Below are 12,977 nucleotides of genomic sequence, written 5' to 3'. Positions count from 1 at the left end.
CCAAAGCGTGCGAACACAAGTACCTTCTTCAAAATCAGTGCAACATCAAGGGATGCATATAGGTTAACATCCTCATTGCTCCTCTCAAGTTCTCCCACATTAATGAGTTGCTGTGCGTCGCCACATTCCAACATAATCTTGGCATTTACTCCAAAATTGGAACACTCTATCTGTTGTACTTCACTATCACCTGACTTATCAGAGATAGTATCAGGTGTTCCCATATGGGCTGCATTGTTATCCCCATTTCGGCCATCGATCTTCAACTTGGGTGACTTGTTCATAGAGACTGCCACAGAAAGATGGTTAGCAACATTGGAGTCACCACCAACAGCCAAAGAGGGATCACCTGCATGTGAACTGCTGCTACTCTCCAGCACATCAGAGTGCTTTGAGCAAAAAGCCCTTAATTCAACCTGTAGAAATATCCACAATAGATAGGTCTCCATAATCAGAAAGCCTCATCCTACCATATAGCCAGCTCTTAAAAAAAAGGGTTCAATAAAATTGAAGAGAGAGAGGAGAATGATGTAGTAACAGCTATAGCGCATCAAAAGTAGTATTGACAACTGTAAGAAAAATTTTTGAATATAGGATGCAAATAGAGATGGCTTACATTATCACATCCATATTTTCCCCAGACCTCCATTCTGAATCCTGCCTCCCTCGCGCATAAAGGATGGAAGGAAGTTCTGCAAGTTCCTATCACCAAAAAAACCAAACAAAAATACACACAAACCATTACTAGAGGAAGGATAGCAACAGAAGGTGTAAACAGGTCTGAAACGAACCAACACTTCAAGCCAATTTTACCCAACACCAAGAGGACCACGCAATCAATGAAAAGAGCTCAGTGAAGCAAACATGAATTTTAAGGTAGATAAGAGAATCATTCAAGAAACCACTAAAAGAATAACAATAAGCATTTAAGAAGTTGAAAACCAAAGACCTGCAAAAGTATGCCCTCCACAACCTATATAGTTCAATTGAGAGAAGCTTAGACAACCCTAGTTTGTTTTTGCAGATGAGATAAGATGAGTTAAGATAAAAGTTGAAAATTGAATAAAATATTGTCAGAATATATTTTTTTAATATTATTTTTGTTTTAAGACTTGAAAAAGTTGAATTATGCATTTTACTGTGTGGGAATTTGAAAAAATTGTAATGATTAGATGAGATGAGTTGAGAAGTGTTGTGAAAACAAACGCTAAATCCCATTAGATAGTCTCATATAACAAAATTAAAGGACACCTTAAAGGCATTACAATTAGTAACAAGGCATGCATCATCAAGGCTTCAACATGCATCCCCTGAGAGTTCTGGCCTATACAACATTGAACAATGCTTAGTTTGCACTTCTTTTTTGGGAGGACACACACATATATCATCATTGTGAATACCCAATAGCCTAGGGTACAAACACAAGAACCAGTTAGAGTATACTGAACATTCACAAAAAATGGCATTTTTCTATACAACGCAAGTGAGAGAGTTGTTTTATACAAGGACCAAGCATCGGGTGTTCATTAGGGTAAAAAACTTACGGTTTCATGCAGGAATCCTGTAAAGACAATTTTTAGTTGGTTTCCATTCTGATTTTTTTTTTTTTTTTGATAAGTAAGATATAAACTTTATTGATGTGAATGAAATAGGCATATACCTAGTACACCGGAAGTATACATTTGAACACCTAGATACATTCTACGAGTGTTAAACTAAAGATAGGAATTCATGTATATCATCCCCATTTAATACAATAGCTGAAAACCAAAGCAATAAAGTGTGCATAAAATAATTCTTCAGCTCCAACATTGTTCGTTCCTTGTCTTCGAAGCAGCGCATATTCCGTTCCGTCCAAATACACCACATGATACACAACGGAATCATTCTCCAAACTGCTGCCACTTGATGACTGCCCTGCAATTTTCTCCAACAACCCATGAGCTCCACCACTCTCCTAGGCATTACCCAAGCCACCCCGACCCGTCGAAAAATCTCATCCCATAGCCCTCTTGCTACATCACAATGTAGTAAAAGATGATCTACCGATTCTCCATTCTTCCTACACATGTAGCACCAATCCAATACAACACATCCTCTTTTCCTCAAGTTATCCGTGGTTAAGATCTTCCCAAGGGCAGCATTCCAAACAAAAAAAGCAACTCTAGAAGGCACTCGAGACCTCCAAATGTTCCTCCATGGGAATGAGGTGTGATCCTGAGAAATCAGAATTTTATAATACGCTTTTACTGAGAATTTCTTATGATCCTGGAGCCTCCATTTCAAGCTGTCTTGTTGTGCCATAGTAGACCCAAAAGAATGTAACAAGCTGAAAAAATCTGAAACCATAGATAATTCCCAATCATGAATATCTCTATTAAACAGAATATTCCACTGATGCGAGCCATGTGCAAATAATCGCACTTCCGCCACAGACACGTCCTTGTTAACTGCAATACGATATAAAGCTGGAAACACCCTTTCCAATGCGTGCTCTCCACACCACACATCTCGCCAAAAACTGATTCGGTTACCCTCGCCTGCGACAAAACGGATATGATTTACGAAAATAATCCACCCCTTTCTTATAAACTTCCATAGCCCCACTCCATGCCCCCCTCTCACTTCTTTAGAACACCAACCACCCCAATCAACTCCATGTTTAGCATCTATTATTTCCCTCCACAAAGAACCCTCTTCCATATGATATCTCCAAAGCCATTTCCCCAACAACACTTTATTAAAAGTTCTCAAATTACACACACCCAACCCCCCATACTCAACTGGAGAACATACTGACTTCCAATTAACCAAATGAACTTTCTTCTCCTCCCCTAAGCCTCCCCATAAAAATGCCTTGAAGAGTTTCTCGATTCTATTCACCACCCCTACAGGCATAGGAAAAAGGGATAAAAAATAAGTGGGAAGATTTGTAAGGGTACTCTTGATAAGAGTGAGACGACCCCCTTTCGAAAGATACACCCTTTTCCATCCAGCCAACCTTTTTTCTATCTTTTCGACCACCCCATCCCACATAGCTCTACTCTTGAAAGTAGCACCTAGCGGAAGGCTCAGGTATTTCATTGGGAACGAGGACACCCTGCAACCCAAAAGACTAGCTAGATTGCGTATATTAGGGACCACCCCCACCGGTACCATCTCAGACATGTCAAGATTCACCTTGAGTCCTGATACTGCTTCAAAACAAAGTAATAATGCACGCAAAGTTTGGACCTGACTCCTATCCGCTTCACAAAACAACAGAGTGTCGTCTGCGAAAAGAAGATGTGAAATGATACAAGAGCTACCAAAGCCATTTCCCACCTGAAAACCAGATAAGAAACCCCCACTAACAGTAGCCTGCAACATCTTGCTCAGCGCCTCCATAACTATGACAAAAAGAAAGAGAGATAAAGGATCACCCTGTCGCAAACCCCTCGAACTATAAAAAAAACCTGCAGGAGTGCCATTAACTAACACTGAAAACCGGGCCGTTGAAATGCAAAAACGCATCCAGGAAATCCACCTATCTCCAAAGCCACACCTCTTCAATAAATACAAAAGGAAATCCCAGTTCACATGGTCATAAGCCTTCTCCATGTCTAGCTTGCAAAGAATACCTGGACTTCCCTCCCTCAACCTAGCATCCAAACACTCATTTGCAATGAGCACCGAATCAAGTATATATCTCCCATGAATAAAAGCATTATGGGGCTTGGAGATAATATTTTCCAGCACTAGACTAAGCCGGTTAGCAAGGACCTTTGAAATAATCTTATAGACACTGCTAATCAAACTTATTGGACGAAAATCCTCAATATTCGACGCCCCACTTTTCTTTGGAATGAGTGCGATAAAAGTCGCATTAAGTGATTTTTCAAGCTTTTGATAAGCATGAAATTCACTGAACACCCGCAAGACATCACCTTTCACCACATCCCAACAAGTTTGAAAGAAACCCATTGAAAAACCATCCGGGCCCGGCGCTTTGTCCTTAACCATACCATATATGACCTTGAAGATCTCATCTTCCACAAAAGGTCTCTCCAATACATTCACCAGCTGTGAATCAATTGTCTCAAACGGTAAGTCATCAAGCTTCGGCCTCCAAGTTGCTGGTTCGGTAAGCAGAGTCTCATAATAATGTGCAATTGTGACTTTCTAGATCAGCCGAAGAAGATAGCACCTGTGTACCTGAATGTAACAACTCAATCGCATTATTGCGTCGATGAGAATTAGCCATTTTGTGGAAAAACTTCGTACACCTATCACCCTCTTTCAACCAGAGGGCTCTGGATTTTTGACGCCATGAAGTCTCTTCTAACAGCAAAACCCTTTCCAATTCTACCACAACCGTCACTTTTTTCAATAACTCCTCCTCCGAGGCCCTTCCCAAAAATTCCTTACCCTCCAACTCCTGCAACTCCTCCAACAAAATAGACTTCTGATTGTCAATATGACCAAAAACTTCCAAGTTTCATTTCTTCAGGTCTTGCTTTAGAGCCTTCATCTTACCTGCAAGAATAAAACTCGGAGTGCCGCTAAACTGGTATGAAGTCCACCAATTTCTCACCATCTCTACAAACCCGTTTACCTTAAGCCACATATTCTCAAACTTGAAATACCGGCGACCCCCTTGAATACCACCACAATCTAAAAGGATGGGAAAATGGTCTGAACTGACTCTAGCTAACCTTTTCTGGCTAACTTCTGGGTAGTGTGCTTCCCATAATGGCGAGACAAGAAATCTATCCAATTTCGACCAAACACGGCCATTAGACCAAGTAAACTCACCACCCACCAAGGGGAGGTCCATAAGATCCATATCAAAGATGAACTCAGAGAATTCCGCCATGGCCAAAGTGTGTCGATGATGCCCCGATCGTTCACTAGGAAAGCGAATAATGTTAAAATCACCCCCCATACACCACGGCACATCCCATAAAGAGTGTATTCCCGCCAACTCCTCCCACAACCGTCGTCTATCACTATCTATGTTAGGACCATAAGACCCTGCAAAAGCCCAAATCCACCCATCACTCACATTTTTAAACAACACCGAAACTGAAAACTCTCCAACACATTCCTCAATCTCCTCAATCACTCTTTTATCCCACATTAATAATACTCCACCTGATGCTCCCTGAGAGGCTAAATAAGACCAACCCAAATAAGGGCATCCCCAAATACTACGCACAATACTTCTATCAATAAGACCCAACTTTGTTTCTTGCAAGCATATCACATCTCCCTTCCATAGTCTCAATAGAGCTTTGATCCGAAGGCGTTTTTCCCTATTATTGAGACCCCTTACATTCCAAGAAACGAGCTTAGGCTTCATTAAAACTTAACTTACCCCTCCCTTTTGATCTAACCCTTCCACTACTCCCCTCCTTGACATCGTAATTGATGGAGCATGTTAGGCGTTTAAGTTCCCTATCTTGCATTGAGGCTGATTTTGAACGGCTAGCTTCAATAGCCACTAAAAGGGCCATAAATTGTTCCTCATAACCTCCAAAAGAAACCCCGAATATTTTCTATAACTCCTCTACCTTTTTAAAAATCCAATGCGTCGAATAACTCCTATAATCACTGGGAGGGAGTGTACATAAAGGAGTAAGAGTCCCCTCTTCCCCAATACTGTTCTTGGGAATCACCGAAACCATCAGTTTATTTGTTTCACCATTTACACCCATATTATTAATAAGAGAATCAACCCCATCAACTAACTCATCAGAACTGCTCCTCACCAAAAGTGGAAGACCACTCTGAATCACGTTGCTGTCCCGCGAAAGCATCTCCCCACAACGATGCAGCTCTCTATCCCTCAACCCAGACTACTCATGCCCTTCTTCTGGAGCTTCGTCCACCACACAAAATTCCGAGAATACATTTCCCATCAATAGCTCTGAAGACAAAGACGCAGACGCACTCTCTAACGCCAGAAACTCCCCCTCCTCTGTCTCTTCCCATCGGACCTCCTTCGCCGCCTCACCTGAATGGTCTTCCGAGTGTGTCGGCAGCTTCTGTGCCGGCAGGGTTGCCGATAATCCATTTATCGGCTCCACAGAAGCATCCTGGCTCTGGTCCGAAATCTCGGATCCGAGGCGGATCTCGTTTCCCATCTCACCAGAGGGGTCGACCGAGGTTGTCGGCCACTTCTGTGCCGGCATGGTTGCCGGTAATGAGGTTATCGGCGGCACTCTCTTTCCCTGGTCCGATATCACGGATCCGAGACCCTTCCCCGACCCGGCTTTCTCCACTGCCCTCCAGACCTTCAGAGGGCCTGAAGTCTGACCCTTGCCCAGGCCCATTGTTCTGCCCAGCCCCATACCAGGCCCACCAATTCGGCCCATCACCTCCTTGCCTTTAACACAGCGTTTTAGATGATTTATTTCATCTAGCACAATGCCGATCTTCTCCTCCAATCCCGTTAACATCTTCAAAATACTTCCCTCATTTAGCCCCGCCAAACTGCTTTCTGCCACACCATTCCGCTGCACGTCCTCAGGTATGGTTACACCTGACACCACTACCACATCCTGATACGGTAACTTCTTCAACACTTCACTGTACGTCCTTGCCCCACCTGCCAACGATGATGGAACACCTCCCTCACCATTGTTCTTCTTTGCAGCAACTATCTGAAAATCAGCCATCTCCATTAAAATGTCAGCCAGCTTTTTCCATCCCTCCCCCTTCCTTCCTTCCGGAATCACTAGCAAACCTCTTCTCTTATCACGACCAAATTCTGAAATGGAAATAAAACTACCATTAAAGTTATGTCCCTTCCTCACTATTATCACAGTGTCTCCTTTTCTACGAGTTTGCATAAACTCCTGAGAACCCACTGTTACTGTACAATCCTTCACCATAGAACCCAGCCAGCCTAGAGTTTCCCCGTCCACTGAAATGTACTTCACCCCACGATGACTACTTTCTATAATCCTCCACCACTTTGCATTCTCCTTTTTGAGCTCGAACAATTTCTGATCAATGAATACCTCCTTGCACAACCCCATCTAAAACCAACCCACAGCCAATGCAAACCTAATGATTCAGAGGAATACACTAGACTACATGCTAATCACCACTGGACTACATGATAATCACCATAAGAAAGTACCAACACAGCAGCAATGCACAAGAAAACTAAGAGAAGAAAATATTGTACGGAGAGAAATCTAATTAAAAGTGCAGAAAAAATCATGTGCATTGGTTTCCATTCTGATTGAATGGAACAACAGTATATTTAGGCCTCGTTTGTTTTTAGAAAACATCTTATCTCATCTCATCTAATCATTACAACTTTCCCAACTTCCAATACAAAATCAAATAAACAATTCAAATTTTTCAAATCCCAAAACAAAAATAATATTAAAAAATATATTCTAACAATACTTTATTCAACTTTTTAACTTTAATCTCAACACATCTCATCCCATCTGCGAAAACAAACGAGCCCTTAGTGGAGCTACCTTAAATTCACTCATAGTCACTTATTTTTTGCTTACCTATCCAAAAAAATGTGTTTCTAATATATTTCTATGACCAAATAGTTGTTTCATGCAAAGTAGGGTGTTTGTTGTTTTATATCTCGTTAGTTGTAGATGTAACACTCGACAACTTAAGGAAATGTCAGATTCATTGTCATGGAGCATTGTATGTGCAAAAAGAGTGGGGAGTCAGTTGGTCATTTATTACTTCATTGTGAAATTGTCACAACATTATGGAACGACTTCTTCACTTGGGTGGGAGTAACTTGGGCGATGCCGAGAAGGGTGATCAATCTCTTAGCTTCTTTTTTTTTTTTTTTTGATAAGTAAAATAAGACTTTATTGAATTACCAAAGTAACATGATACAAAGAAAATGCCCTGTTTATGAAGACATGTTGGAAACTAGGAATTCATGAAGGTCCATGCCATTTAAGTCTATAGCAATGGCCCAAGTACAAAGAGTTTTAAAAAATAACAATTTTAGCTCCTCCACAGATCAATCTCTTAGCTTCTTGGAGAGGCCTTCAAAAGGTAACTCTCATATTGCCGCAATATGGAAGATAATCCCAATATGCTTATGGTGGTGCATTTAGAGGGAAAAGAATGACATAAGCTTTGAAGATCGAGAGCGATTAAAGGAAGAGCTTAGGAAATTATTTTCCAATACTTTACTTAATTGGCAGGTTGGAATTGATTTCAATAGAATGAGTTTTCATGAATTTCTTGTATTGTTGAACTAGCACGCTAAGGCGATGCTCTTGTATATGTCTCATATACCAGGGCTTTTGCCTATTCTTATGATCAATAAAATTTTGTTTACCGATCAAACAAAAAAAATTTTAGAGTAACATTTGAAGATCTCTTTGTATACATAGTTTCTTTCCATTTTTAAACGGATTTATTACTCATCAAAAAGAAGATGGGCTCTAATTGAATCACTGTAATTGAACCTTAATTATCTTCAAATCTGGATAAAGCAAGAAGCGGCACTAGGACTACAACTGCTAAGGAAAGAGACTCAACTCAGCCCAAACATTAATTACCAGTGCAGGCTCAAGGCATATTGTATTTATCTTCAGAAACTTGTATTATTTTTTGATAATTACAAACTTGTATTATTAAGTATACATATCTATCTCTGTTTTAGTAAGAATTTAAATTTCTCCTTGTTTAAGAGTTTGTTTACTTGATTTTGGTTGCACGCTAAAGAACCATAGGCACCCACTAAGAAACAGTAACTACAGAACAGATACAAGTGTTTTGAATGCCTACTTTTCTCATCGGTAAAATTCTTCTTTACCGGGGGGGAAAAAAAACAGGTGTTTTGGCATCACAAAAGCAAACTTAAAAGACAACTCCTCCCCTCTAAGAATATGGTGGAATGTGAAGTATGAGGTCAGGAGAACTGGGTGTGTGAATAACTTACTGATAAAAAAGAGTTTTTCATCAAAATGCACAACCTATTTCCCACTTTATTTTATGAGTACAACGTAAACACTGCAATTTATGTTGCACATATTATAATCATAAGAAAAACAAGGATGAATTCAATTGCACATCTTGAAACATATGGTCAACAGAACCGTGCATCATGTCCCCAACTGCTAACTTGCCAATTTTTCAAAATAAGATAAATGTTGAAGCATATGATCCCATTTAGCAACACTTTACATGTGACTAAAAGTATTTATCAAAAAAAAACGTGACTAAAAGTGCAAATTGGCAGGCAGTTTTTTCCTCAATTAAATACCAAAATTAGAGGAAAAAAAAAGGTACATTCTTTTTTGGAGTTCATTAAATTTTGGAAAGAGTAAAAGGCATAAAAAACATGTCAATAAAGCAAATAATCCACAAAAGACCAATTAGTGCAATAAGCCAACTAAAGAGGATGTCCAAACAACAAAACTATAAACCTCTTCAAATTGGACATAAAAATAATTTAAGTTATTTTTTATCAGTAGAAAATAATTTAAGTTATGATGATAATAAGGGAAGAGCTGGAAGAAATCATACTTTTTTTATAAAGTGATGCAGTTTTTATTAAAGCACAGAAGGGCACAAACCAAGTATAAGGAAAATATACAAAATGATAAACCCACCTAGCAAGCAAGTAGAAAAAGAAGAATAGAATTCCTAAAATTCTAATCGGTTGGAGAATAGGGAGCTTTCATGAGCAGTCATCCAAGCTGTTACGAAGAAATCATACCAAAGAGTGGAAGGGACGAGCTTGATGCAATGTAATCCTATAACCTCCTACAAGAGAGGGGAGTTGCGACTGGAAGTCTGGGAAAGGGGGGCACAGCACCTAAAGCCTATAATGCCAGTGAACAAGCAAACATTCAGGCCAACACAGGCATAGACATAGAAAGCCACAACGAAATGAAGTTTTCTGGCTAATTAAACTTCAGAAATGATAAGTACAGATTGGGTGCTTCAATAGGAAGAAAGTTGTCAATAGAACTATTGAATCAATATTCAGGTTCAGCAATCTGGTGCATATGAAAGGGTAAGGCAGAGTGAAAAGATGTCAAGTACAGATTGAGCTATTGACGCTGGGCTAGCAACCAAAATATTGAAAAGAAGCTACCATCTGTTCACTTTAAAATTCATCGATATAAGATTCTTTTTTAATTTTTATTCGGCTGTAATTTCTGAAAATAATTTTTCAAAAAAATTTGCAAATTGCAGAAAATTAAAACACTTAAAAACATGATATTTTCAATGGTTTTGTTTTTCAAAACTCAGAAGGCATTATTTTTTACATTCTCACAGTTTTTTAGAACATGTTCAGCAGTTCATTTTGGACTATTTTCTGTAAAAAAGAACCTGAGAGCAGTTTTAAACACCACCTTAGGGCTTCTACTTGTACGCAAGAAGCTATAGGTAGTTCCATATTTACTTTGTTTTCGATCTTAATTGAGCACACCCAAGGAGAAGTTTCCCTTTTGTTTCCCTCTAAGGAACATAGGACTGTCCCTGCCCCCCACTTTGTTATCTATCATTTGACTAACTCAATTTCAACGCTGATATGAATCAGTCATTAGACACTAAAGAGATTTCCATGTGTTACAGGGACTGCAGGAGAGGAAGCGAATACAGCCTGTAAACAAAAAAAGTTCAACCAACTCCAATCTTCCAATGCCACAAAAACCTTTGCATTTTCCAACAGCAAATAGCCAGAAAAACCTATGCACACAGAAATATATGGCCTTAAACACTTAGGAAAAAGGTCATTTATTTCATTCTTTAAGTCACAAAATTCATTTAGAACAAAGACCAGGTAACCACCATTCTTCCGCTTCCCAAGAAACATGCTAAATTTCAAAGATCCGCAGATATAAGCTTACAACACTATGTACTTGTATCAGCCCAAATATGACCCAAAAACAGAGGTCTAACAGATGCACAAGCAGGCCACATATTCCGATTACTAGAATGTTCTGCTCGTAGAAATGAAGAATAAAGCAAGGAAGCAACGGAACATACCATGACTGCACCGAACACAAGCGCCACACTTCACCTTGCATATGTTACACACCAATTTTCTCCTAGTTTCCTTTATTCCTCCCACATTCATGATTGGCTCCATCTTCGTCAAGTCCTCTATATAGACCTCGGGCATCCAATGGCAACAGAACAAGTGAGCAAACTCCATAGATTCACCACTTTCATCACTCTTATGAACAGGTTTTAAAGCACCACCCTGCTTGGGGCAAAGAACACAAGTTTTCGATGAACCAATACCACTGCAATCACTCTTCTTCTTGCACCATGCACACGACCAAGTCGCACCCACATCCTCCTGCACACCATAACACTTCTGATGAACTGCAACCTCACACGAACTGCAAACGACCAATCGGTTGGACTCCTTGCACGTGTCACCCATACAACAAAACTGGCACAAAGATGAATTCCCTTCACAAGGACGTGCAATTAAAACTTTTTCCAACCCAGCATCACCACCGAGAAGCTTCCGCTTCTTTGATGGCCGCTCCGAAGTTAAAGAAACCTTCTCCTTAGTTCCTAAAAGCCACTCTAAACCGACAAAAATATGGGACTCGGAACTACCTTTTCCATCCTGAGGCGAAGCGTCAGCTCCAACGCTATCAATTTCCATGGACTGCCCACCCTCACTCTTCAACTCCTCTTTAACAACCAAATTTTCGTCCCCATTCTCACCATGCGCATTCACATTCTCATTTCCACAACTACCAACGTTCGTCCTCCGAGCATTTTCCGAAAACGGAATCAGAATACATTCCCTAGTAGCTAAAGCACTAAAAGGAGAAGATATCTCAAACAATGAATCGATATCATGCAATGTCAGGTGTCTAAAGTATTCCTCCGTCTCAAACCAAACGTTGGAACCCCGAGTGGACCGAGAAGACTTCTTGTCCGCGCCCGAATGGGACTTCTTATGCCGCCTCCGACTATCCGAGCTCCTCCACAAGAAACTCGCCAACCCTCTGGGCAAGGTGGGCGAACTGATAGCCGAATTATCTTCGGAAACGTCGAAGGGCGAGCGCTCGCAGAGCGCTTTTCTAGCCTGCGAGTAAAAATCAATGTCTGCTGAAGTCTGCTTGTCTGGAATTTCAGATTGGATCGCCGGAATTTTGGGCGGAGCCCTATAAACAGGGCAAGGCCTCTCCACGGTGCCGCAACCTCCGTCCGCACCCCTACCCATCATCTTCTTCCACCTGTGACATTGGCATCCGGTCATCAGCAACAACGACAACGTCCACAACCACCACCTACGCATTCCATCGCCGAAACCCTAACTCTATCCCTAACCCTAACCCTAATCCTAATCTAGCTCGGCTTCGGCACCTCACATGCACCTTTATCTACACAAAAGGAAAAAAAAAAACCCCAACCCTAATTTATCTCTGACTAACGTCTTCACGTGCACGGAGAACGAGAAGGGGGAGGTGGAGTGGAGTGAACGGGGTGTAAGTCGCGGCTAGGGTTAGGGTTTGCAGCTATTCTGGTTCGTATTTTCCTTCGGATCCCGTTACTTTTTAAGACTGATTTGTTTTTTTCGTAGTTCGATTTCGCTTTCAAGGGTCCGAGAGAGAGAGAGAGAGATTCGCGTTTTTTGCAGGCATTGGGGTAGGTTCGTTTTGGAAGATGTTTTATGGTTGGGATTTTCTAGCGTGCTCTGACGTCCATAGATCGGCTTTCGCGTATCGCTAAAAGTACACACCTGTCGTTATTCTATTGGCCAAATGAACTCATACTTTTTTATTTTTTTTTAAGCAATCAAATTTTATTGTATATGAAAAAACTGATACATTAGTGGGGGTGAAATTCAACAAACATTCTAATATAATAACAAATTGACGAAAATAAAGAAAATAAAATGAATTTTAGGATCAATTTATTGATTATCACTCATACCTTATAAAGATGGTGTTATCTTAAAAGATAGTTCTTAAGTACATCATTATTGGAGACAATGTAAGCTATGGGTGCACTGC

General features: G+C 40.4%; 1 protein-coding gene across 7 annotated transcripts in view; it reads right to left on the bottom strand.

Moving 5' to 3' along the window:
* LOC109013157 overlaps positions 1-12,584 on the bottom strand; it is a 44,241-nt gene extending 31,657 nt beyond the window's left edge. For 4 of the 7 annotated variants that reach the window (XM_035684633.1, XM_035684632.1, XM_035684636.1 and 1 more), the window contains exons 1-3: positions 10,984-12,584; positions 617-702; positions 24-416 (exon numbers count right to left, since the gene is read on the bottom strand). In XM_035684633.1, coding sequence (XP_035540526.1) covers positions 24-416; positions 617-702; positions 10,984-12,259 — 1,755 coding nt within the window. In that variant the 5' untranslated portion in view covers positions 12,260-12,584. The remainder of the gene's footprint in view (positions 1-23; positions 417-616; positions 703-10,983) is intronic. The other 3 variants (XM_035684637.1, XM_035684634.1, XM_035684635.1) reach the window with 3 other exon arrangements.
* Between the last annotated feature and the right edge of the window lie 393 nt (positions 12,585-12,977).

This window comes from Juglans regia, chromosome 13 (genome assembly GCF_001411555.2).
Source record: "Juglans regia cultivar Chandler chromosome 13, Walnut 2.0, whole genome shotgun sequence".
Classification (NCBI taxonomy): domain Eukaryota; kingdom Viridiplantae; phylum Streptophyta; class Magnoliopsida; order Fagales; family Juglandaceae; genus Juglans; species Juglans regia.
The sequence above is the reverse complement of the archived record's forward strand: the minus strand, read 5'-3'. Positions and strand labels throughout refer to the sequence as shown.